Raw genomic sequence first — 26,771 nt, 5'->3', positions numbered from 1 at the left:
TTGTCCGCTCTGTATAAGAAAAAGTACCCCCACCACGTCTTCCGCACCTCTATTCCTATCTACACTCAACGTAAATAGTACCCTAGAACATGGAGACCGGTACCAAGCGGTATCTAAGCGTGTCAATGCATGAGCAAACGCACGTGTTCCGTACGTGATAATGTTGTATACAATGGCCGGTGTGCAAATATACAGTTCGAAAATACATTACAGCTAGCTCTGCGTGCTGATTGAATTATGCATGTCATGTTATATTAGCTGTTAATTATTATTGAAAATTTTTTTTGCTGCCCAAAAGTTGCATTTGTGGATTCAGAATCATTTTGCTAGGACAAAATATTTTACAGTCATGTGAGTAACTTGTATTCTGGGATTTATATCTGTATCTAGTACATACATTCACACAGCATGAAACCAGAATTCCATAGTCATATTCCAGCAGTCAGTATACTTAGAATTATTGGATATAAAATTAGGAAATCAGAAATGATCGTCCATGAATATTTGAGTAAATACTCATTTGCAGAAGTATCAAACTGGTTGTATAACAAACTAGGTCCTTCTATGTATTTATAAATCCATGGTATAATTTTCACTGGATGTAGACAAAATTAATAAAACATAATCACTCACTGTGAGTATCAATTCAGTTCAACAGTAGTGCATCACGATTTTGAATATGGTTCACACATACGTTAATCCTACAATTGCGAGCATTATTGGCAATTTATTATCTCCAATCCATTCAAACTAAGTCAAGCGTCAATCAGTTGGTACGGGTTCATTTTATGATATATCGAGTAAGAAAAGGTATAATTAATGGGAATAAGATGAATCATTTTTCTATGTACAGTTGAAATTTATTTGGATATCTAATATTTAGGTAACTTTTCCTCAAAAAAAATTTTGAGAAAATATAGGATCACTCAATTCAGCTAATAACAAAATGATACTTCATCAAACATCACACGGGTTTGAATTATCACACATTGAACTAGAACTTGTATTTGAAAATCATCGTCATCTGTTTACTTGCTGGGTTTTTTTTTGTTAGATGGGGCCGGCAGTCGAAATTTAGCCATTTCCACTTCTGCCTCTGCAAAACTCATCTCGTTGTAACAAAAGTATTCTGCATTTTTGTATTCACCAGACTTTGACGCTCTGGGTCCAACAGCTGCAAAAAATGTGAAATAAATTTACTAGACTCAGAGCTAGCAACGAACTTTCCAAACCTCATGATCCGATTTAATTACTCAGCTGGGGTGAATAGAGACTTGAAAAATATTATAATCATACTAGTCTTTGACAGAATCCTGAAGATTACATAGAATTACCCAACTATGTATTACATACCATATACAGAAATTTCGGATCACCATTTGTCATCTATAGACAAATGATGCAGTTTGGATAAATAACTTACGGGTATCAGGCATATCGACACACTTTTTGCTAAGTCCAGGAACATTTGTGATTTGCGATCCCGATGTTGATGAACCGCTGCTACTTGTCAGAAACTGCTGATTGTACGGTCTCATCAAAAGTGTATATCGGACATTCTGAAGGTGAGAAATTAATCTAATGTTATATTTTTACTTTTGAAACAATTGAATAATGGTATACATATAGGGGAAAATGTTATATAGGTCATGCAATGTTATATAGAAATAAGTCTATGATGATATAATCAAGTTTAACGAACACTAGACTTTCATGACTAGTTGATTATTTCTATAGTGATAGAGAACAGTATTTGAAGTTAAAGAGACAAATCGAATTTAAGGAAGAATGAAAACTCTTTGCTGGAGAAATGTCAAAGAAATTTCGATGCTACCAAGCTAACTTGAATTGTCGTTTTTCCAAAAACCCGAATCATTTTGCAAAAATATTCGTTTTAAATATTATCCTTGTTAATGTTGTTCGGGGGTTATTACTAATCGATATCCGCAATCACAGTGGGTCGCCTTCAGACGCATTCAGTGGTCGCCTTGGCCGAAGTGGCCGAAACACTCCGAAACACTCCGAAACCATCCGAAACGACGACACCGCCGTCACCGCCCAGTGTCGCCGCCGTGTTGCGAGCACAGCCAACTTCAAAGCGAGCAAGTTTGACATGTATCAACAGGTCTCACCCTCATCCTTTTAGTCAGGCCAAGTCAAAGTGAAAATCAAGCCGCAATAATTGTCACTTGCCGGGTGCTTTTCGTGTGTGGCTGGGTGTATAGAAGAGCACGTGTATAGCTCGGTGTATAGTTATTCACGTCTCTTTCAAATTCAAGTAACTTCTGCCGTTTTCAACATGACCGAAGATCTTTCAGTGAAGAACGAGGAAGACAGTCTGTGGTTGAACCCGATCGATGACTTTGTATCTGATCAAAAAATTAAGCCATTGTATTGCATTCGTCAAGGGGTTGTATTCATTATTGATGCCACAGAACCGATGTTTGAAATTAATCCGATCACAAACACGTCTTACTTCTCTCAATGTCTTAAGGTATGCTCCCTAATAATCAAGAATGTGATATGCATATTACACATTCAATCAGAACTATTACTGGTTCTATTATTGATAATTTATACCAGATGTTATAATTTGATCTTTCCAGGCTTGCAAAAGTATATTGTCCGAAAAACTATCATGGAACACAACAGATTATATAGGCATTATATTAATGGGTACAAACAAATGGGATCAGGATCCAGAGATCAAACACGTTCTTTCTTGGCTAACCTTTGAAGAGGTTTCGATAGATCAGCGTAAAAAGTTGGATAAAGCATGTAAATAACTCTGCAATTTTTTCACTGTTTGATTCAGCCACTACTAAGTAAGGGACCATAATTAATGAGACTGAAATGAACCAAAATCTTATTTGTTGAATACATTTCATTTTTCAGTGTTAGATATCGAGACATTTCACAGCGAGATTGGCTCCTCCGAGGCTTATCCTCTTTATGATGCGCTGTGGCATGCATCTCGATCTTTGTCTACCGTTAAAGTTAAAATGCCGTTTCGTAGAATTGTAGTATTCACAAGATCTGATGACCCTCTTTCTAATAATCAAACCGAGAGGTATCGTATCAGAATGAAAGCAAAAGATTGCTCTGATATGCGTGTACCATTGACTGTTGTGGGATTGGGAGAGGAATGGGAACCCGAACATTTCTTTGCGGAACTCGAAGTAAACTCTGGGAAATTCAAAACAATAGACGACTATCAGAGAACATTTCTGTCTGACATAGAAGAGGAAGTCAAACATCCCTCAAGAACCAGTGCAAAATTCGAATGGGAACTTGGCGGTGAAGTCAAATTAGGAGTCCGCATGATTTCTATTATATCGTATGTTACATTATATTTTTTTGACAATTGTTTTCTGTCTTTGTTAGAACATTTTCTCCTTCTCTCACGCGGTTTAGATTATGCAAAGTACTCTTCTCACAAGAGATCCAAACTTTAATTACCATTTGTGTTTGGCTTTAAATAAGACAAGGATATCATTACTTGATACTCAGACTTTTTCTACAAACCCATGAGTACAAAACAATGGGAATCAAGATCTTTTTTGACCATGGGTAATCTATCTGAATTACAGGAAGTCGAAGTTTCCGCGAAAAATTCATCTGAAGAAAGAAAATAATGAACCACTCGACGTACATACGTTTTGGAGAACGATGCAGAACAATGATTCCGAGGTATGATGTTATAACATAAAATTTCGTATTCTCAAATATTTATTGTAGACCGCATGTTTAACAAAATAAATCATTATAGAATGAGTCTAGTGAGGATGAAGGAGATCAGGAACGTATAAAAAGTCACGCATCCCTATATAAGTCAAATGTTTGGCATTATGTAACGTATGGTGGAAGGCAGATTAAATTCACAAAGTCGCAAGCCCAGAACTTGAAGAAAATCTACGAACCAGGAATGAAGCTGCTAGGCTTCAAACCGCGAAGCGAATTATCAGTGACATATCATATCGAACCGGCTAAATTAATCACTTATGATGAAACAACTCTCAGAGGTATGAAATTTTGCAACTTCCATTTTTTTTGTCTTAAGGGTCTCATTACATTTAAGCAATTAGAAACGCTGTAAGTTTTCAAACATCAAAAATCCATCGACATATTTTGTACTTCAGGAAGCAGAGCCTTGTTTGCCTGCTTACTAGCACAGTGCATGGTGAAAAATGTGATGCCGATTTGTGTTCTAACAAGTCGTCAGTCATCGTCCCCAAATTTGTTCGCATTGGTACCAGATAGCACGTATGAAGGATTTTACGCGTACAGATTACCCACTACAGGTTTGTATGTTCTTTTTCTAGTAAGAGAGTAAAACAGTAAGATGGTTGAAATTATGGAAAAGTGAATATGAAATGAAGCTAAAGGTATATGAGTTGAAACAAATGCTATTGCTATTTAGCTATATAGATATCAGTGCATTTTTACCATATAAAACTGAACTTTCTTTTCCAGAAAATTTACGAGACCTAGCCCCACTCATCGGTGAGTATATTTACGACAAGGAGCGCGTATGTTCAACAAACGAGGATACTTTGGATCTATGTCGCAAGATCATTAGCAGATCGACTTTTATGTACGAGCCTACGATGTTTCGTAATCCTAAATTGCATATGGAATTAGCTAGCATAGAATCATTGGCATTGGATGAAGATTCATTGAGGGCACCACTTGATACAACAAGTAAATTATATTATTACCTATCAAAAATATTCATATCTAATAATCTAGAATTAAAAAACTTTTTCCCTTCGGTTTCAGTACCTGATAAAAAGGTTCTTTATGAGAGGTTGGGTACGCTGAAAGATAAATTTGAATCAGTAATAAGCATACATGACTCTATCCCTCAGAAAAGACCTATAAACTCGGCCCCGGATGGATTCAATAAAAATGCTAAGGTTGAGGAAGAATTGGACTTTGAACAGCGCTCAGGTTAACAGAAATCTATTTCAACCTCTTTCGTAAAACAATTTGCTGGTCTAGTGAGACAAAGTACTTTGTCATTGAACTTTGAAGGCCTTCTTCTCATTGCATCGATCTATTTTTTTTTCAGGTCGAAAAAAGTACAGTAAAACAGCTGAAAGATTACCTACAGAGTGTCGGGATACAGCCAGTTGGCAGGAAAAATGAACTTGTTAACACAGTGTACAGGTTATTTAATAAGTCCTAAAAGACTTTGGAGATTGTTTTTCATTTGAAGGAGTTCTCACATTTCTTGTAATTTGTATGAGTTGATCTTTTATTTTTAATACATTTTTGCAGTTTTAGCTACTGATGTAAAAGTTTTATTTTGCTGAGTGAATTGTTGAAAATTGTAATAGTTGGTATTTTTAATTTTGAAAATGTTTTATGAATACAGAGAGAAGTGATGTTTTTTGCTGAGTTGAAAAATATCCCCACGTTATCCTGTTCCTTAAATATATTATGTGATCTAGTAAAATATTTGTACTAATGTAACATTCACAAGGGTCAGCATGTTTTGTTGACAGGGTAACAATGGTGATTCCGCAAATACTTGATAAATGAGCTTTATTGAAACATACGCCATATAAATAGAAATAGCTCGATATGAATACTGTTGTTTCAGTGCACATGAGGAATGTTGTTTGATGCATTAGTATGTTGAGTAGACGTTAAAAATTTGCTAGATAAAAATAGCATCAAGCAAGGGATATGCATCATAAATTGTACGTACAATAAACTTTGCAAGAAATGTTACAATTCATCTTTTTTACGCAACAACTGTAAGTCTCTAATACTGCCCACAAAAATAGGGATATTACTTGGTTTATGCTGGATGGTAAACATGAATGGGCGATCCACTTTGAAAATTTCTGGTTGATCCACCATTCTTCTCAATCTAATTTGAATAACTGAAAAGTATAACAGAAAATTGATTAACAGTTTCTGACGGCTTGTTCAAAAATTCTTCACAATATCGTTGAGAAATTCGGAAGTAATGTTTACGGTAACATTGACACAACAATACTACAGAAAGTTGAATTACCCGTAGCTGCAGCAGCCTCGCATCCTTTCTCGTTGATCTCAATAAATGCTTTTTGAACAATTTTACTGACTTTTAAAGGGCCTTGCGCTACACCCGTAAGGTCTGCAAGATCAGAAAACATTGTTCCCATCCCCATCTACAATAACGGCAAATTGGTAAACAGGATTCATTCATACTTTGCGAAATAAAAAGGATTGTAATTATTGTGACAAGTGTTAGCTGATACCTCAGTAAGAGAATCTTCAAGATCTATAGTTGACTCCACTTTGAATTTGGGTAGGTATACTTCAACTTCACTAGTCTTCCACTCGATATGTTTCAAGCTTTTTGGTTTGAAATTTTTTTCCAAAAATCGAAGTCCTTCAATTTCATTTGGCAATATGATGAGCATACTAAAGTTATTATTCTAAAAAAGATATCACTCTGAACAATGTGTCGCAAATTCGGTTGCCTGACATTAAAAAAATAGGACTTACTGAATAGGGAAGTTCAATTATTCTCGAATTCAATTTTGCTGCTTTTCCGTGAGCATATTTGTGTTTTTTAAACATGGTAGGAACATGCCTTTTCGTATCTTTTGATATATAAAAAGGTCTGTGCTCTGTGAATGTCACATCGAATGGATGCTCCCAGTTCCCTTTGAAATATATCGCATTAACCAGAACTATTTTTGTTGATTCATTTAAATCATCTGGCAGAACATGAAAAAAACAGTATTAGCACGGCCTTTAGTATCAAATAGGACAAAGGAGAAGACAATTATGCTGGTTCAAGATATGAGCTGTAATATCATGTAGAAGAATATTCGAAGTTTCTTAATTACCAGCAGAAATAACGTCTTTGATTTTGTTGTTGGTTTTTTCTTCAACCCAAGAATTAATCTGCTTGGACGATTCGATACTGTCTTTGAAATCAACCGTTGGCGTAATTGAATAAAAGAATTTGGAATTTATAGTAAGAAAATCAGGGACTATAGATAGATTTTCCTGAATATAAATGTTGTTTGCCACATTGAGTTCAATATCCGTAACATTCTACAAAAGAATAAACTGAATATTTACCAATATTGTACGACACGACAAATCCCATTAATTGGTACAAACTTTTAGCAATTTGTAAAGTATCACTTTCAACAGAATTTAAAAAGATGATCATCGATCAATTCTGATCAAAGAATTTTCTGTAATTTCACTAATTTCAATATTAAACGATTAATTTGCAACACTGTATGAGAAATGTAAACCAAATACATTTAAGGCGTCCAATAAAGTCTTGAAGCCATTATGTTCCAGGGAATCTTCGCTTGTTAGATAAAGTCCACTTTTCAGTTCGTCGGCAGTCTTTCCTCGTGAACCGTATGCTACCAAAGACAAAATGATGTGCGTACTCAATGGAGAGCAAGCAACATTGTCGATGATTCTAGCAGCGACATTCTAAAATATTGAAGTAACGAATAAAAGATTGAAGTTAAAAACTCTAATGTTATTAATACGATGGATGATATTTCATTAAGATTTATTGTAATTGATAATAGAAGAGAAAAAACAGACAATTTCAAAATGAAGTTATTGTCGTTCAAAAAGTCGAAGTAAAAAAAGGAAATTTTATTTACCGAATAGAAGGTGCCGCAAAATTTATTGCTAGATCTAGATATATGTTGATAGATATTTGGTTGATCATCGGTAGCTGAAGCCATGGCTCTACGCTGAGAAACTATCATGAGAAAACAATTTATCACATAAAAGATTGAAGTTGAGGGATTCATTTGAAAATCATTATCATTCCAATCAATTATTTGTTACAATAATTCAGGTAAAAGACGTAAAATTATTGTTGACTATCTTGGTAGTTGTCAGTTTCTTAATTCAATGGTTAGGCTAGATGTCACAAGTCCTATTCGGTCCCATGGGGTCTAGTTATTCTAAATTACCGGATGTCAAAATTGACAGAAGTCGAGCAAAACTTGTTTGTGTTATGTGACTTCGGTGAAACCCGAATTGTTTTGTATTACATGGTTATTTATATTGATAAAAATTTTAATTATGTTTGTACGTGATTTATGTTGAAAATTGATAGCGAAGTTCTATGTAAATGCTGTATAATTCAGGCAGGAGAATCACTGTAATCCTGGGCGGTATTCCGGTCAACGAATTCGTTGAAAATAAAATTCAAAGTCTTAATAAAACCGTTGAGTGTAGATCTACACTCAACGATAAAACCATTGAGTTAACTATACTTCGTACTAGAAGTATAGCAGAGATTGAGTATAATTACTCAATGATAAAACCGAGCCAAAATAAGATGGTCTAATTCGAGGTCTTAAGATGGCGCTTGGATAGACTTCTAATTTTCGTCAAGGCTCACACGGAACCACTGATCTCTAGTGTATTACATAATCAGTGCACGGAAGCCAGACTTATCCGTTGAGTGTAGATAGGAACGACTTATCTTCCCCGTTGAGTGTAGACTCAACGCCCCCACCACGCTTTCCGCACCTCTATTCTTATCTTCACTCAACGTATAAACTAACTATTATTGCAGCTGATAAATTATCATTCTGTTCAAATGATAACTGGCGTGTAACATTTAATGAAGTTGTACAGAGTTCTCATTTTTACTGATTGTGAGTACGGAATTCATATTGTAATGCATAGGTACGTACTTACGTACGAAAAAATATACCTATCTTATTCAATTATACATATAACATTCGATAATAATGTCATTAAAATCTGTATCATGATTCTCATATTTATAAAGTTGTATACTAAGTATGTCAAGTATAACGGTGTGAATTCTGTATAACGAAATGGCATACCCCCTTTAGTTTTACTTCCTAGTAAATGAGCTTTGTTGCATTTTACGTTGATTGAAAAACATCCACGAGGACAGGAATTATGACTAGCGATACGTCATAACACCCGTATTAAACAAACATAAGTATGTACATATTTTCCCAGTCTAGGAAGAAAATTGTGAAATAGAATCAATCTATTTTACACCGGCAAGAGATACAATGTTACTTCGTTTGCGAACGTTTCAATCGTAAAAATCCAATTTAATTAAACCGCTTGCCATCGATGTTCTAGCGAGCAATTCCAGAGATCCTTGTTTTTTCTCCCATTCAGTTGGGTAGTTAATCATTCATTGCACTGAGACTTCATAAGTCCCCTGACCTTGTTCACATATTTATGAACTAAGTTCTTTTTCCTGCGACTCGATTCAGGCAGCGATAGCGTCGAAGAATAAGTGGAAGATTCCAAAGATGGAAGACTGTCAGTCGAATGAAGCTCAGCTAATGACGATTGTTCTGTGGTAGGTTTCATCCATCCAATTTTTTTTTTTCTAAAATACCGTAAACGTGATCCGTTTGTTTTTCTCAGCACCGGTGCTGACTTTTCTTCTCTAATTTCAGTAACGCACGCTTGCTTTATTTCGCATGGTCGATCATTATTCTCTGTGCGGCATGGTGTTTCTGGATAACACCTTTTCTTTACTTCACAACATACGTTTTCACTGGAATGGGACTTTTGTATCGTAGCTGGAGGCATAATAGATCTGAAGGAACAGAAAAATATAATTTTTTTCATGTGTGTAACTGACTGTAGAAAATCAGCAGAAATGGATTTCCAGTTGTACGATTTGATAATTTGCTGGATGACTTAAGACGATAGACTCCTTAGATTTGAGTGACGAGTTAATAAACAGCAGCATTCACCTTGCTGTTGGAGTTGGCTTTTGTGGCGTTCTTACTGAATCTCTTAACCTGCCCCAAAAATCCCACAGCTGTCCCCCTCTACTGTAGTCAAGTGTAAAGTAGTAACTCAACTCTGGAGGAAGTTTACACTTCTGATAGAGACAGGGAATAATTTTACGCTGTCGTTTATCTGTAACATGAAAATGAATCGTTGAGAATATTCATCAGATATAGAGAAACAGATAATTTTTCGCTCAATTTATCTAAATATCAACAGCTTGCGCACACCTATTCCAACCGCTTGAGCATAATTGAGGAAGAATTTATTGGCTGAACTTTTGAGGAAGTTTGGCGATACAACGACAAGTAATCTGTTGCAGCGTTCGGATATCAAAGTCATGGTAGCTGTGTGTTCGAACTGGAGTCCTATGATGAAATCTCGGTCTTTTCTACAGAGCTGAAAATTTAAAAATTAAATTTTCTGTAACACCTCCACAGATTGTCGCGTGAAATGAAGGATATAATATCGTGTAGCACCTTGAGACCATTTTTATTCTCCAGGTTGTCACAAATTTCATTGGCAAAATTCACATCCTCATCGTCAAATAAAAGAAACGCATCATAATTTTGAACTTCTAGTCCTTGTGCGATCCGATAAATGTCATCTGAAATGAAGGGGTACAGAAATTTTAAACGAGCAACTAGGGTGCTTAGTTTCTGGTGAACTAACACATGAAACAGCCGATAAGATTTACCTTTTGTTAATGCATGCTCATCAACATCGTCGTTAATCACATTTGCAGATGTTAATATTTTTTCACAGCGTTCTTTGTAAGTCCTTGCATCTTTTTCTGTGACTCACCGTTATAAAACACAAGGTTAACACTTCAGTTATAGTTAAATATCCCCTGCAGGCTACACCTGATATTGAATTTACTCACCCATCAAACACATAGTATCATCGATAATGTCCCATCGATCTAACCTTTCTAACAGCGTTTGAAATTCTGACAAAGTGAAACCTCGAGCCTTTTCCTGCATCATACTCAGAACATACCCACATGGATCAGGCTTTGACGAAAGATTTGACAAGTCTTTGCAACCTAGACCGGACAAATCGGCTAATCCCCTCCAATCTCTAAAAATAAAGAAGAAAACTAATTGAAATTAAATTGTTATCTTCGAGGTCTTTGAACACCTGAACATAAAAAAATGATTCTTGCATTGCAAGGATTGTGTTCTCTACCTTAGCAATCCATCATCCGATGGTAAACATTTTATGGGATTCAATAAAATAGAAATTAACTCCTTCGTTCCATTTGAAAGCGCAACAAGTGGTATAGTTGACAAGTCAAACATGTTGCAACCTAACCCCAAAACTGACGTGAACCTAAATGTACTGGACACTTTTCTACCACTAAATGAGATTGTTGAACCTTCTACACTTTGAGACGCACAATTGACGTGTCAACACGATTAAAATAAGAACTCTCGACCAAGTTAGGGTCTCCAAATCTATGGGTAGAATTTATAGTCGGGCCCATATTCTGTCCTTATGCATCTAGGTAAAAGTTACTCTTCCAGGTAATCGGTCCTACCGGGAAGACGGCACCTCTATTTCTATCTACACTCAACTATAAGACGAGCGCAAGCGCAGCCGCCATGTTAAAACGGCGGTAATTTAAAAAATTCGCACTATTTTAATCAACAATGGCTGGGCAAGGACCATTATCTCCACAAACCAATACATTATTGGAAAAAGCCATCGATGGTGCTTCAGTTATTTATGAGTCGGTTGAAGCTCATAATTGTGAACAATTGAGAAGGTGGCTAAAATGTCATGGGTGTCCGCAAAAAAGGAAAAAAAGTAGGCTGATTGAGAGGTTAGACATTGCCATTTGTTTACCATCTAAAAACATGAAATATTAAAAATTGTCTTCTTATTAATAATGTCAATTCGTCATTAATAATTTCATTTTGCATATTTTGCACACGCTTTAACATGTAACTTGCTTGATGATTTGATTTTTTTCATTCGATATTCAACACACGGTTTTGAAAAGTGTATCCACATTATATATAAAATAGAATGTACTTACGTACGTATCGGTTCTGAACGATTGATATCGTGCATCGCTTTTACACACACCATGACAACACCGTTTTGTTGTTCCTTTTCGTACGGACAGCATAATTATAATGAAGTACAAAAAATTTTTTCTGGTTATTTTGACTTACTATTTAAGTTTTTTTTTTCCCACTTTTGTTACAATTAATCAACTATAATTTGTATGAAAAATTTTGATATGTGGATAGCGGTTGTTTCCAAAAAGTAGTACGAAAAAGATGGCCGATACTTACGTATGCACAAAAAAAAATTTCGTGATGAAAAGGTCTATTTGCGCGCGATATCTTCACTCCGGGTATCGTACCGTTCTATTTCTTGACATAAGTTATTAAAATTCATAATTATTTGTGTCCATTGACTACCAACGACTCAATGGAGCTGTTGAGTTCGATAAAAGTACCTGTATTAGCCCGCCCTTTCCGAGTTAAAATTCTGGAACATTCTACGTGGCTATGGTATCTCTTGAAAAATTCGCCCTTCAAAAATTGGCTTCTGTTCCACAATTGTATTAGGGTTAACTTGAGGCTTTACAACCGACTGTACTATTATCAATTTGCTTTGAACGGGTAGCATCCGGCTCAAAAGAGAGCGTTGATTTATTAATGAATAAAAGTCGTTTGGCGGATGATACAGAAATCACCGTCTCTAATTGTAAGTCAGCATAATATCTTTGACTCGAACGGTCGCGCGGTTGCCGGACGCCATAAGTTAGAACGTTAAGAAACCCCGTGCCAGAATAAATCGCTGGTATTAAGTGACTGGAAATAACGAAATAATGAGATATAATTGAACTGTGTGCAACTCTGATTAATGACAGAGGGAAGTGTAATCAGTTGATCTCCGGATCGTACGTGTGTGGGCAGTGAAACGGATTCGTGTTAAAATAAAATAATTAACACGACCTTACGTAAGGCTGTGATGAAAAAGGAACAAAAAAATAAATAAATCAAAGCAAGTAAACATATGAATAAATAAGTAATGAAAAAACGTTAGGTACGCTAGTAATCGTATTCATGATCATGTCTATCGATAAACCTAATTTCGCTCTGTAATTGAATCAACAATCAATGATGACTATCGTTTATCGATGCATCGAACCGTTGACCTCCTTCACGCCGTTCCGCGCTGCAGCCTGTTCGCGTTCGGATCAACCGCGGCGAGTGATTTGAATATTTTAATTAAATAACTTCGTTATCATCTCCTTCGCGTGACTGTTTAATAGATCATAAATTTATATACGCGGTTGCATCATTTGAATCGTGAACTCTAAACTGTGTCAACTTATTTCAGTTGCGATACGTGTTTCTCACTTGTGGCATCGTTTGTAAGTTCAACCATTCGAATACATATTTGAATGAATTCCCGTACAGGGTTCTCATTGAAAACAGGAGGCAAGGCTCTTTGTAAACCTTTTTCGGGCCAATGTCGAGTGACGCAGGTTCGGAAACTGCAATACCTGGTAACTCGTCAATGCGGAGGTGCGGTGGGTGCAAGAAGAATGAAGGAATGTGAAGAATATAATACTCATAACTATGCGCCAGGCACATATGTATCTGCAGACAGAAAAATTCGTAATTTACAGTTTGCGTGGGCCGTTCGTAGCATGAGACACTGAAACGCCATTCGCTTGTTGCACTTTTTCAAAGCGACCATTTCGTTGGGGATTTTCATACGGACGGTGCATCACAGTCGGCAAAATTGCAATTTACAAGGTGGTGGCAATAAAAGATCATTGATCAATTATCCAAGAAGTTACGACCTGCGACCTTGATGGCCACCAGTGGGATGAGGATGACACAGATCGCTTTGCATCGACAAGTGTCTTAATTCTATCGTAAGTTAACAAAATGGCGCAGCGATGATCAATAGGTGCTGTATACATACATGTCATTGCATCTCAAGAATATAATTGAGTAAATTGTTCTTTTTAATATCCCGCCGCCCGCACCGAGCTATAAAAATCCTCGTGAAAGATGGCGGATTCCGATAATCACACCGCTAAAAAAACCATTTCAAGCAGCACCAGCTTCATCAATACAAGGTTACGAACGACTCACAGAGGGATGAAGAACGGAAAATTCTGCAAACGAAGTGGAGTCCCCATCACGTCAAAGAGGGTGAGTAACAAAGACTAATTGTTATTATCCTAATGATTATGGTACGTATCTCGTGCGACGGAGATTCGATTACTTTGGTCGTCTTCTGCACGTATCGTCGCGTGCATTATTTTACGGGGTTGATTTTTTCAATCGAAGAAAATAAGCGACCGATTCAACATATTCATGCTTCGTATCAGTTTTATTCATTGTCAGTCAGCCTCAAACTTCGGGTGAGTCATATAATTACGGCATAGCTCATTCGAGTAAAGCAGAGGTTACGGTGAAGTGTACGGTACGTTTGCCCTTGAACTTGGTGGCGACACGTCATTGTACAGCTGATGCTGAATAACGTCATCTGGTTATAGAATTTAACGTAAATTTCATTGACGATATACCAAAATTCCATCGTTTCGCTACATTTTCACGAATAGGTTTACCGCACCATTCGCTCGCATCGACTGCAGCGGGTTCTCTTCGTCGTTCTTCAGATTTTTTCAAATAAATCCAAAAGCTTATATCCAACGGAATCGTGGGATGAATTTCGAGTGACTCATCTCCAGATGAGCGAGCATCATCGGCTAGACGGTCGAATAATGTTTATCGAGGGCCTCGACGTATTGCCTCGGCATTCGAACCGCGTCGCGACGCTGATCTGACGTGATGTCATAATGTTTACGCTGGGCATGTGCGGTTTGCGCGTTCAAAGACATGAGACGTAAGTAAAATACCTACAGTTCTTCGCCGGGATCGGCCAGGGCCGGTCACTTCGCACATACATTTAATGTGATAATGAAATTCCGTTACATATCCGCGGACGATCGGATACTCCCAGATGTCCCTCGGGGTATTTTTTTTTCTTCGTCTCTCGCTTGCTTCTTCGATCCCCCTGCATCGCGGGACGGAGGATTTTCAATATGAATCCGAATATACGCGTCCGAAGACGCGCGTCGCGAATTCGTCGTGCAAATCGTCCGGCGGTCACACTGTAATACGGTAAACAAATACTGTAGACGCGGTCCTCTTCGGTCTCTTTGTAAAAAAAATTTTTTCACCCTGCAAACGAATTTTACTGCCCGAGTGTTGCAGTTGATCGGAATCACGCGGACCGAGTGTCAAAAGTGACATAATTGCGCGACATAAAACAAGTGAGTGGCGTGCAATAATTAATCGGTAACTACATTATACCTTTGATGTTGTATAATTATCTACATATGCAGGTAATTAAATAATCTGTGCACGTACGGAGTACAACGGGATGAAGAAGGTTGTAAGAAAATCATCATCTAATTAACGGTCGACAGATAATTTCAAAATTGAAATCAACGTTATTTTCATATGTATACTTTGAAACAATGAGGGGGGGGGGGGGGGGTCCGACCGTATGACCCGCGGACGTTTCTCCGTTTTTTTTTTCTACTCATTGCTATTATTCTGCAAAAGAAAAAAGAAAGGAAAAAAATAGTCGGCAGTTAAAAGTTTAAAGTTTAGAATAATACGCGATTTAGACATACCTCTCTGGATTTTGAATTCGAGAAAATAAGTTCGAAATGTTTAATTCGAAATGGGTTTAAATACGCAATAGTAAATATTCGGGAGGTCGCATCGTCGCGGTATAATTTTGTAGTTATCGCTCTGTCTATCGTGAATTACAATAGCGCCGATTATACGAATTTGAAGAAAAAAGAAAAGCAACCGGATGGATCCACAGAACACGCAACTGATAATACAGATGTGTCGTGCGTGCACGGATTAATATGTCTATGGTACGGATCGTAGAAACTGAATAAGCATCGGCGCGCGCTTTATTGGCGACGGCAGGTTATATTAGGTGTAAGAAATGGCGCGAAACGGTCCAACTTCGTTTAGCCCCTTTGGAGCGCGCATCTCTCGACGCTAATCTCGTCTAGCTTTCGCATTACTGTCATAGCCTATCTTTTCAACGTCCCTATAACGCGTCAGTCTTCTGGCTTCATTTCGAGTTCGCGCGGGCCGCCGATCTCGCTCAATCCTTTTAGGTATATAAACGCAAGTCCATCATTCGGTTATTATCACTGCACTCCACCGCGTGTGAAGTTCGGTGTTCCGAAATATATATTCTAATTGTAAGACACGCATTAACGTGCGATTTCCCAGTTATAATACCGAAGCAAATAATACTGTACACAAGTGCGTAACGTCGATTAGAATTCAATTTTCTATTCTTCTTTTATTCAATTCTTTGACACCTTCTATTTTGTTCTAAAATTTCTTTCATCATTATTTTCAAAATTTACTTTTGTTCGGCCCGGAAATCTTCGCACACAGCTTGCTTACGTTACTTCAATAATTTTATTCGCGCACTTTTTTCTTCCGAATATATTCTTTTCGTTATTAATATTTATGTTCAATTAGTCACCAGGCTAGTTTGAGATGCTCGCGTAATGTTAATAATATAACCGTGAGCTTCTTCTAGTGGTATATCACGACCGAAAATATTCGGCATGAGCGACAACGCTTCATAACCACGGCCTAAAACCAGCTTAAAATCCTCGTCAAAAACTATACTGGACCATGATCACTTTGTTCAATTTTTTTTATTCCTTTCGTTTTTCCTGAAATCCGATTTTTTCGTTTTTTTGTTTTTGCCTTTCACACGGCGTCACGTTCACTCGAAATACCGACAAGAATACTCGAGTGCGATTACAGAACCGCGGGTAAAAGAAAGTAAAATTTAAATAAAATAACTATTCGAAAATATAAAAAATAAGAATTCTTAAAAAATTTGCAGATCAGCGGCACTTGCAATTAAATATTATACTCGTCGAATTTGTACAGCAAATATTATGTGTACATACATTATATATAATATATATACATATTCATGTATGTACGTACGTACATACACATGTATATATTTTGCAGAAGATGAAAGCGTAATATGTGCGCACCTGTTCACGTAACGAGTTGTATACTATATTATATTAATATACGTACATTATTTCGTTTCATTTATTTATTTGTTTGTTTTAATTTGCACGGATACGCGATATAATTTGTAAAAAATAATAATACCGCGAGACAATAATGTGATTGACAAAGTGAAGGAGATTGAAAAGTGGAATAACGATATCGACGGCGGGTTAACGGCGCTCGAATCTGGGAATTATGGGTAATTCGCACTGCTGCGCTAAACACAAAAAGGTAAGACAAACAGGAATTAGATTTGGAAGACTTTGGAAGTTCGTCGTGCGTGCAGCACAGAGTAAATTTTTACGCCGCAATGCTCGCGAAGATTCGTTCGATGTTATTTTAATGCGCTTTTTTCAGGCATTTCCCGGTGAAATTTATGTCGCGGTGATAGTTAGACTCTGAAAATAAAACGAACGAATACTCGCGGCGAATTTTTACCGTTGAAAGTAGCATATGTATACGCGTGTTATGCGGTACCAGTAAACGTAAAACGTAGACCCTGCGGGTGTTTCGCGTGTGGAAATAAAAAGAATGAGAAAAAGAAGCGGCCGCCGTAGCTGTATAAAACCCGAAATCGAGGCCAGAGAAAGAATTCTCTGTGTCTCCTGAAACTCGGGAATTTCTACTCTTGACTTTTTCGAACATGTACCGCAAACTTGACTAGCTGCGGGTGCTTCGATATTCGCAATCCCGCATGTGTATGTACTGGACGGGGAAAATTGAAGCCTCGTTATTTTGTAACCAACAATTTTTATTAGCTAATTGTAAGTTTTTATTACACTCCGTACATACGCGCGATTTATTATGCCCGGTGTAATAATTCGAAACGGTTCTAATTGAGTCGTTTCGCCTGTCTTCGAGTTCCTCACAGTTTCTCTCGCTGCAACGAATTACTTAATAGCCATCCGACGCGCTATATTCGTATGTGTATAAGCTTGTGGACAAAGTGAGTTGAAACAAAAGTTGGAGTTTTTCTTTTTTTCAAATTACTCGGCAGGTAGATCGATCGGTGATTGAAAAAGAGAATGAACGAATGAATCCGCTGTCCGGCGCGGACGTAATAATCGTGCGGTGACAATTAGTTTGTAATATCTCATTGCCAATACGCGATCGCTCAATTTACGTACCTTATTGATTGTAGTAATCATATCGTTGAAAATTTTGATATGATCGATCGATACCAGTAGGTATATGTACGCACGTATGTACATACATATATACCTGTGTATTTTACTTTACGTCGTGCATAAAAGTAGTAGAGAGGACTGGAATTGTCAAATAAATGAATATAAAATCTGAAAGAGAATGGAAAAAAATTACACTTGTCCGCCAAGGACCGCTACCTGTGTACTTGGCACAATAATTCATTTCCATCTTTTTTTCTCCAAAAAATTTAATTTTACGGTTATTCTTGAGAAACGACTTATTGGTGGCGATTGATTTGGATGAATTAATGTACTTGGCGAAGTTTTTTGCACCCGATGTGCTTTTTTCGGATACGTGTATACTCGTTGTATATTAGACGCGTTAATTATTCTACGTTTTTCGTTGCGTTTTAAAAACTCGTAAAATTTTTTTAACTCTTCGACCTTGTTGCACGAGGATTGAATGCGGGGAAAAAAATAAAAATAGGAAGCAGAGCTTGCGTTCATATCTAGTCGTTGATTATGAGTGATAGCCGTCCTTTCTGTTTAGTTAATTGCAATAAATTCGCGTTGATTCCTATTTTTGTACTTTTCTTACAGGTATGGTTATGTATAGAAAATTACAAACGAGCGCCGGTCACGCGATTTCGAAAGGTGAGCTTTGCGGAAATATTCATGTAGGTATAGGTATGAGCGTAGACGAATAATGACGCATTGTTTAGGTGGATTTTCAATAAATTTTTGGGCACACAGACGGATCGCACAAAAGTCGACGAAATTTGGAAAAAAAAACAATATACGGGAAGAATTGTTTTTTCTATGTTTCGATTGAGGAAGAAAATGACAGATTACAGATATAATGCGAGACAATTCGAATTTTCAAGAAACGATCGATCATATTATTCAATTCCCCCGCCAAAAATATCGCGAGACCAATTATGCTATAAATAGTTTCTTGCAAATATTTGAGATGGCAGCACCGTACTAAAGTTGACTTATTTTCCCGACAATTTTATACAGCGGTAATAGAGAAAAATAATTATTATTTGGGGATATTCATCAAAGAAAATAGATTCGAAAAATTGATTCAAAGATGGAAAACCGAAGAAACAATTGCTGATGAGAATTCATTATAATACCCTGATATACATATGTAGGGGAGGGTGGGGCACGACGGCCCCCCTGGGGCACGACGGCCCCCCTCCCAAAAAAAAAAAAATAAATCTTAAAAAAAAATAATTTCTTTTTTAGGTGGTCTATTTTGTCCCAGATATCGCAGATTAGCTAGAAACATTTTTAAAACATCAACGGCAACATGATTTGACCAAAAAGGAAAAAAAAGTTTTTCTATCAAATTTTTAAGGGGGGCCGTCGTGCCCCACCCTCCCCTATATTATTATTCATGTTACCAAAGGAATTGTTTGACATTTTGGACTTTTGGTTCTCGCATTATTTTCGGAAATCTTACTAAAACATACAAACGTCTCTGAATGGGAAATCATCATCGCAATCGGTATATAATATCGAGTCGAGTTTTTAGCAGCATCAGCGGCGGATGGCGGAGCTCCTTGAGATAATTACTGTGGTTATTTTTATCGGGCATTGAGTGCTCTTAGCATCTAATTACTATCTATTCACCAACTTATACGAGTCATGCATAATATTTTGTCGAAGTACAGTTGCAAATATACGCATGACGCGTATCGTTTTACTACACCGTCTCGATATCATCGAACGCGCGTCTATGACACATTTGGAATGAAAAACCAAATGAGAGATAAAAAAAATACATCAAAACATTATGGAGAACTCGATAAAAAAAAAATTCTTGAATTTCGGTCCGAATTTTGAGAAAAATGTAAGGCTGTAGGTTCGGCGTTTCTGGGGGGGAGGGGGGGGGGGGTGCAAATCAATTTCAGGGGGATTTTCCTATACGAATCCTCTGAGTAAATCGAGCTATGAATTTTTCCTCATCGAGATGTCTTAATTTTTCTGCTGCGAAAATCGAAAAATTGGCGGCAACTCGATCAATTTTATAGGTGGATCAATTCTGCTTGCGGATTCGGATTTTCGTGAGCTCAAAATTCACAAGGAAACCATAAAAAATTTTTAAAAAAAAGCGGCGCATTTGACGTATAGGTACACCATGTGTAGGGTGATCCGAAGCAAAAAGCGTCTGGTTACAACTTGACGATGATTAAAATTGAATTGATTATTACGCGACCCCACCCCCTTTCCATAAGTATACACGTGAGCACGTACACACATGTGCATCGTGCCGATCCATCGAAAACCATCAATGTCTCGTAACGCGAATCTGTACTGTACAGTGCAGGCAAGTGTATCGTGCGATATGAATATAAGTGTTGATTAATTGTCATTGATGAATATTCATTAGACGGTTTCTTCAAACGCTTTTTATCTCTTTTCACGTACTGTTCAGTTTTACTTTTTTTTGCCGCTTATTCCTCTTCATCAATCGTCACCGTCCTAGTATTTCAATCTTACCCTTTCCACTTTTAATTTTTAACTTTCCAATCAATTCTCTGTTTTCTTTCACCATACGCGTTTGGACAATGCCTCAAACTAGCGATTCACGTCATTCGTTATTTTTCCCGCCATGTTTCAACATCAATATACAAACGTTGTATCGTAGGATGTGCAGCTCGAACAACGCGGCTCCGAAAATGGAGCTTAAGATCCGTCAAATATCGTAGAGTGAGTCAAGTTACTCGTGTCGGTCGGTCGGTCGGTCGGTCGGTCGGTCGGTCGGTCGGTCGGTCGGTCGGTCGGTCGGTCGGTCGGTCGGTCGGTCGGTCGGTCGGTCGGTCGGTCGGTCGGTCGGTCGGTCGGTCGGTCGGTCGGTCGGTCGGTCGGTCGGTCGGTCGGTCGGTCGGTCGGTCGGTCGGTCGGTCGGTCGGTCGGTCGGTCGGTCGGTCGGTCGGTCGGTCGGTCGGTCGGTCGGTCGGTCGGTCGGTCGGTCGGTCGGTCGGTCGGTCGGTCGGTCGGTCGGTCGGTCGGTCGGTCGGTCGGTCGGTCGGTCGGTCGGTCGGTCGGTCGGTCGGTCGGTCGGTCGGTCGGTCGGTCGGTCGGTCGGTCGGTCGGTCGGTCGGTCGGTCGGTCGGTCGGTCGGTCGGTCGGTCGGTCGGTCGGTCGGTCGGTCGGTCGGTCGGTCGGTCGGTCGGTCGGTCGGTCGGTCGGTCGGTCGGTCGGTCGGTCGGTCGGTCGGTCGGTCGGTCGGTCGGTCGGTCGGTCGGTCGGTCGGTCGGTCGGTCGGTCGGTCGGTCGGTCGGTCGGTCGGTCGGTCGGTCGGTCGGTCGGTCGGTCGGTCGGTCGGTCGGTCGGTCGGTCGGTCGGTCGGTCGGTCGGTCGGTCGGTCGGTCGGTCGGTCGGTCGGTCGGTCGGTCGGTCGGTCGGTCGGTCGGTCGGTCGGTCGGTCGGTCGGTCGGTCGGTCGGTCGGTCGGTCGGTCGGTCGGTCGGTCGGTCGGTCGGTCGGTCGGTCGGTCGGTCGGTCGGTCGGTCGGTCGGTCGGTCGGTCGGTCGGTCGGTCGGTCGGTCGGTCGGTCGGTCGGTCGGTCGGTCGGTCGGTCGGTCGGTCGGTCGGTCGGTCGGTCGGTCGGTCGGTCGGTCGGTCGGTCGGTCGGTCGGTCGGTCGGTCGGTCGGTCGGTCGGTCGGTCGGTCGGTCGGTCGGTCGGTCGGTCGGTCGGTCGGTCGGTCGGTCGGTCGGTCGGTCGGTCGGTCGGTCGGTCGGTCGGTCGGTCGGTCGGTCGGTCGGTCGGTCGGTCGGTCGGTCGGTCGGTCGGTCGGTCGGTCGGTCGGTCGGTCGGTCGGTCGGTCGGTCGGTCGGTCGGTCGGTCGGTCGGTCGGTCGGTCGGTCGGTCGGTCGGTCGGTCGGTCGGTCGGTCGGTCGGTCGGTCGGTCGGTCGGTCGGTCGGTCGGTCGGTCGGTCGGTCGGTCGGTCGGTCGGTCGGTCGGTCGGTCGGTCGGTCGGTCGGTCGGTCGGTCGGTCGGTCGGTCGGTCGGTCGGTCGGTCGGTCGGTCGGTCGGTCGGTCGGTCGGTCGGTCGGTCGGTCGGTCGGTCGGTCGGTCGGTCGGTCGGTCGGTCGGTCGGTCGGTCGGTCGGTCGGTCGGTCGGTCGGTCGGTCGGTCGGTCGGTCGGTCGGTCGGTCGGTCGGTCGGTCGGTCGGTCGGTCGGTCGGTCGGTCGGTCGGTCGGTCGGTCGGTCGGTCGGTCGGTCGGTCGGTCGGTCGGTCGGTCGGTCGGTCGGTCGGTCGGTCGGTCGGTCGGTCGGTCGGTCGGTCGGTCGGTCGGTCGGTCGGTCGGTCGGTCGGTCGGTCGGTCGGTCGGTCGGTCGGTCGGTCGGTCGGTCGGTCGGTCGGTCGGTCGGTCGGTCGGTCGGTCGGTCGGTCGGTCGGTCGGTCGGTCGGTCGGTCGGTCGGTCGGTCGGTCGGTCGGTCGGTCGGTCGGTCGGTCGGTCGGTCGGTCGGTCGGTCGGTCGGTCGGTCGGTCGGTCGGTCGGTCGGTCGGTCGGTCGGTCGGTCGGTCGGTCGGTCGGTCGGTCGGTCGGTCGGTCGGTCGGTCGGTCGGTCGGTCGGTCGGTCGGTCGGTCGGTCGGTCACGTAACGCGTACATTTCACATTAAACGCATACTTATTCTTGAACAATATAAGTAAGTAGTGCGTGCCGACTACTTTATGATGATTGCGGTACCACTCGAAGCGCGGAAAATCGGTAAATATATCCAACCACTCGCGGCAAAACGGAAAAATAAAACCAAAGGACAAAACGGTTCGATATACGATAATATTATACCGTTTGCCATTCACTTTGTACGATCGTATCGTACAAAGTGGGAACATTACTCCGCGATTCCGCTGTAAAAATCACCGTTCAAAAAATGGGCAACGAATGATTTATATTACTTGGTTTGTACGCATATATCGGTAATTGGGTACCTGTGTATATTAGGATTTTTCGAATCACAGATTCTCTCTTTTTTCTCGTTTATTTTCTATCGTCGTTCACGTTCCGAGCGACAATGAAAGAATAAGAACGAGGATCGAAGCTCGTGTTGAATATCTCGCAGTATGAGTGCGTCGTCTGAATTCGAGCTTATACATGTGTGTACACCTATGTATTACGGATGTACACGACGTGAGGCAATCGCAGCATCTTTGCGCTCTCGCATCGAATTCTTCTCGGCATTATTATAATAAATCTCAGGTATATCGAATACCTGCTTTCGTTACCCTGGTGTTCGCGTAATTTATTCGTTATAACATATGCAATGCAGTCAGTCGCATTGTATGGATAGTTAGATTGGCATTGTTTAGTGCATCTGTACGTACGTAGCTCCAACGTCTGTCGATCACCGAACATCAGATTTTATGTTATTGGGCGTTTTTTAAACGCGCCAAAATAAAGAAGAGAATCCTGTACGAGAATATCAAATGTATTTCACAAAATTAAGTGAAATCGACCAAATGGTATGTCATACCGAGCTGCATACCATTCAATTATTTCCAATCAATTCATAGACGCTAGAAAATTTTTTTTTCTCGTAAAGTCATTTACAAGCCGATAAGAAATGAAAGGAGAAAGAAAAAATAAAGAAAAGACGAAATTACTCGCGGATTTAGCTAAGTTTTTATATTTCAACGGTTGTATAAAAGTACCAAAATCTAAACGGTCGAGTGTACTTAAGCTGGACTTTTAAACTGGATGATAATGTCGCTTACGTATTTACATGTATGTACATAAATAGCTATAGGCATACGTGCACGTTCCGTATAATATTTTACCGTTACAGGTACATGGAGACTCGTATACTTTCGTGGGTGTATTTATGATAAATGCACAAGTTAATTTTTGTAAATGCAGTAAACGTAAATGTCGTGATGTACGCACAATAGAAAAGTTTGCGTCGCCCGTTGCTTTCGATGTTGGATTCCCGAGGTCGCCGTCGATACGTTGATCGATCAATGGAATACGTTCGACATTATGTGATTGAAGCGCGATTGTCGTCCAACGTAGAAATTCATTATCGCAAGACAGCGTATACAGGTATTTGAATACCCGTTTTCTCGTCGCCCTCATATTACGATCATATGTGGTATACACACCCGATGTATACACCTAGTTCCTTGATGGAAAAAAAGAGAAAAACTTTTTTATAAAAATCCTCATCACAGATCGACGAGTCGATTATATGTATGTGTACACCGTGTGCATAGAGTATAAAAGTTCGGGGGGAAGAGATTGACGGAACAAATAAAATAATAACGATCAAGTTGTCGATAAACGTTTCAAGATTGAACAACAATGGATTTGTAAGACGTCGTATGACAGCTGGAGACATATCGGGTCATTATTAAAATATTATGATCGCGTGTAGTGCGTGTGACGAAATTATCCGCCGTCCATGGATCCTCGGGAGGAACTTTAGAGTTTTAAGTTCCGTTATACGTTTTATTTCACTTCATCTCGTTTCAAACATCAAGAGACTCGGTAGTCTCGCGCCAAGTACATTAGAAAGATAAAGAACGGGCGCGCACTACCGACTATATCTACATATACTGTACCGGTTTGCTACAATCGGCAGATTTGATGTGAATGTTGGGCGCCAAGTTGAAATTCAACTAATTTTGAGACTCTTCTTCTCGGTCGAGTGGACATACGTCCTTGGGATGGAAACAAAAAATAAATAGGACTGAACTATGATTGCGTCGTAGGAAGGAAGGATTTATAGTGGAACATAGGTTTTTTATTCAGGACACACAATTATATGGGAATGATAGGAATTTACAAACACTTTTTCTTAAGGCTAAGAGGATTTCTTTCCTTTTTTCACAAATTGTTTAATAACAGATATCCTTTTTTAGGGACTATCCTATCTATCTTTATAACTCTTTCTGTTTTCTCACTTTTAAAGGTTCTACTATTTTCTATACTAGAGACTCCTATACTTAGTAGAGAACAACCATATCCCAGATTTTAGATACAAGGAGGGAATTTAATGCAACCTCAATGCGTTGGCTTTTAGTATTCAATTGAATTTAGGGGGAAAAGTTTTTTGAGGTGGTTATAGCTCCGGACAGGCAAAGAAACCGAAGCGTCTCCGCGATGCCGGCATGCGAACCAAAAATAGGGGAAAATCAGAGATCTGGACAGGCAGCGAGACCGAAGCCACTCCGCGATGCCAGCAACTCAGACTGTGCAGGATTTTACGGGTAAGGATCTGGACAGGCAGAGAAACCGAAGCCACTCCGCGATTCCAGCAACTTTACCGGGCAAAAGAAGACTTTTTTTAAGAGAAAACCTATTGAAGATCTGGACAGGCAGAGGGACCGAAGCCACTCCGCGATGCCAGCAACTTCGCTAGGTGATCAGGTACAAGGGATATGGTGATCCTGTTTGAGTGAGGAATTCGGCGGATTATATATCCCCTTCATCCTTTTGTTCCCACGAGAGGCTACTATTCGTTCGTCTCCCTCTAGGAGTCACATATTCAACTTATCTGGTTTGCTCGGGGCCTTCTGAGGTACTCCCGGCGATCTCGAAATTAAAACAATTGCTAGCGCGCTTCACGTATACTGACCTACACACTTCCGTGGATCAGTATTCGTGTCGCTTACTTCTACGTATCTTTTTCTTTCTAATTTTTAGACGATTGGGTGCACCACGTTACAATACCGCTACGGGAGTTCGAAAGCGGAGTTGGGTTCGCGTTTCATCAAATATCTCCCATATTTGTAACATTACAGCAAATGTAAAATCACTTTCGTCATATAAATCGGCGACGAGCTTCAAATTAAGCCTAATTTCAATAAAATCGGTCGTCGGACAGCTGACAATGAGATATGATGATCTCTGATCACCGTTGGGCTCGTTTTACGATTAAGCACCGCCGTGGTCGTCATCGTCGTACGCTAGCTATACATATGTCGTATGAAATGCGAAAATAAAAATATATCTATGATTTTACATAAATGGTATAGATGGGAGGCCCCGGTGCGGTCATTGTTGCGGCTCGCGCCAAGAAAGGATCCAAATCACTCATTGTGCCAAGTACCTACATACCTGTGTATGTTACTTGACATGGTGCATAAAAGTACGAGGAGGACTGGAATCATCAAATAAATGAATATGAAATCTGAAAGAGAATGGAAAAAAATATGTTAATCAAATTTGAAAAACGATAAAACAAAAAATTAGAGGTAGCGGGAATTGGCGGGCTAGGGTAATATTATTATGTATACAAGTATTGTGGATTCCTCCTATCTGAATAGCCCGCCAAGTCCCGCTACCTCTAATTTTTTGTTTTATCGTTTTTCAAATTTGATTAACATATTTTTTTCCATTCTCTTTCAGATTTCATATTCATTTATTTGATGATTCCAGTCCTCCCTAGTACTTTCATGCATGATACAAAGGACCATACAGGGTATGTACTTGGCACAATAATTGATTTCGATTCTTTTTTCTCCGAAGATTTTCATTTCACGGTTATTCTCGGGGAACGACCTTTCGATGGCGATTGATTTGGATAAATCAATGTACTTGGCGAAGTTTTTTGCGCCCGAGGTACTTTTTTGGGATAATTATACCGACATTTCAGAACGTCGGTCAACGCTGCTATCATGAGATTCTTACATCTTCGTAATACCCACACGACTTCCATGTCAGAGGGGATCAAATAATTTGCTGCAGAAAGCACTCGGATGAAT

The 26,771-nt window shown here is 40.2% G+C and overlaps 4 protein-coding genes across 13 annotated transcripts in view; 2 read left to right on the top strand and 2 right to left on the bottom strand.

The window, feature by feature from the left end:
- Window positions 1-838: 838 nt before the first annotated feature.
- On the bottom strand, window positions 839-2,074 carry LOC105690067. 3 transcript variants are annotated; one of them, XM_048651937.1, is made up of 3 exons: window positions 1,935-2,074; window positions 1,424-1,559; window positions 839-1,174 (listed from the first exon to the last, which is right to left on the bottom strand). In XM_048651937.1, the coding sequence occupies exons 1-3, from the start codon at window positions 1,974-1,976 to the stop codon at window positions 1,029-1,031; spliced, it is 324 nt and encodes a 107-aa protein (XP_048507894.1). In that variant the 5' UTR covers window positions 1,977-2,074; the 3' UTR covers window positions 839-1,028. The 3 variants fall into 3 exon arrangements, with proteins under 3 accessions (XP_048507894.1, XP_012262989.2, XP_048507893.1); XM_012407566.4 differs by having other exon boundaries at window positions 1,844-2,004; XM_048651936.1 differs by having other exon boundaries at window positions 1,835-1,995.
- Window positions 2,075-2,107: 33 nt separating this feature from the next.
- LOC105690083 (X-ray repair cross-complementing protein 6) lies at window positions 2,108-5,392 on the top strand. The gene is made up of 9 exons (XM_012407604.4): window positions 2,108-2,494; window positions 2,607-2,778; window positions 2,896-3,337; window positions 3,591-3,690; window positions 3,770-4,022; window positions 4,140-4,301; window positions 4,474-4,701; window positions 4,780-4,950; window positions 5,072-5,392. Exons 1-9 carry the CDS (start codon window positions 2,300-2,302, stop codon window positions 5,146-5,148), a joined length of 1,800 nt encoding a protein of 599 aa, XP_012263027.2. The 5' UTR covers window positions 2,108-2,299; the 3' UTR covers window positions 5,149-5,392.
- A 138-nt stretch (window positions 5,393-5,530) lies between these two features.
- LOC105690085 (antichymotrypsin-2-like) lies at window positions 5,531-11,345 on the bottom strand. Of its 6 annotated transcripts, none has more exons than XM_012407612.3 (8): window positions 8,078-9,154; window positions 7,638-7,738; window positions 7,276-7,458; window positions 6,849-7,059; window positions 6,502-6,716; window positions 6,252-6,431; window positions 6,026-6,161; window positions 5,531-5,891 (listed from the first exon to the last, which is right to left on the bottom strand). In XM_012407612.3, exons 2-8 carry the CDS (start codon window positions 7,719-7,721, stop codon window positions 5,734-5,736), a joined length of 1,167 nt encoding a protein of 388 aa, XP_012263035.2. In that variant the 5' UTR covers window positions 7,722-7,738; window positions 8,078-9,154; the 3' UTR covers window positions 5,531-5,733. The 6 variants fall into 6 exon arrangements, 2 of the variants coding, with proteins under 2 accessions (XP_012263035.2, XP_012263032.2); XR_007277423.1 differs by lacking the exons at window positions 5,531-5,891; window positions 6,026-6,161; window positions 6,252-6,431; window positions 6,502-6,716; window positions 6,849-7,059 and adding exons at window positions 9,744-9,912; window positions 10,011-10,179; window positions 10,260-10,387; ... (1 more) ...; window positions 10,664-10,879; window positions 10,969-11,345 and having other exon boundaries at window positions 7,354-7,458; window positions 7,638-9,583; XR_007277420.1 differs by lacking the exons at window positions 5,531-5,891; window positions 6,026-6,161; window positions 6,252-6,431; window positions 6,502-6,716; window positions 6,849-7,059 and adding exons at window positions 9,744-9,912; window positions 10,011-10,179; window positions 10,260-10,387; ... (1 more) ...; window positions 10,664-10,860; window positions 10,969-11,345 and having other exon boundaries at window positions 7,354-7,458; window positions 7,638-9,583.
- Window positions 11,346-13,061: 1,716 nt separating this feature from the next.
- Window positions 13,062-26,771, top strand: part of LOC105690082 (NAD(+) hydrolase sarm1) — a 93,656-nt gene continuing 79,946 nt past the window's right edge. Inside the window, exon 1 of one of the 3 annotated variants that reach the window (XR_002305907.2) lies at window positions 13,062-13,967. Coding sequence is in view for 1 of the 3 variants with exons in the window: in XM_020854727.2 (XP_020710386.1) it covers window positions 13,824-13,967 (144 nt within the window). In the remaining 2 variants the exon portion in view is untranslated. Of the gene's footprint in view, window positions 13,968-15,409; window positions 17,130-26,771 lie in introns of those variants that run through there. The other 2 variants (XM_020854727.2, XR_007277416.1) reach the window with 2 other exon arrangements.

This window comes from Athalia rosae, chromosome 3 (assembly GCF_917208135.1).
Source record: "Athalia rosae chromosome 3, iyAthRosa1.1, whole genome shotgun sequence".
In the NCBI taxonomy this organism is placed as follows: domain Eukaryota; kingdom Metazoa; phylum Arthropoda; class Insecta; order Hymenoptera; family Athaliidae; genus Athalia; species Athalia rosae.
The sequence above is the reverse complement of the archived record's forward strand: the minus strand, read 5'-3'. Positions and strand labels throughout refer to the sequence as shown.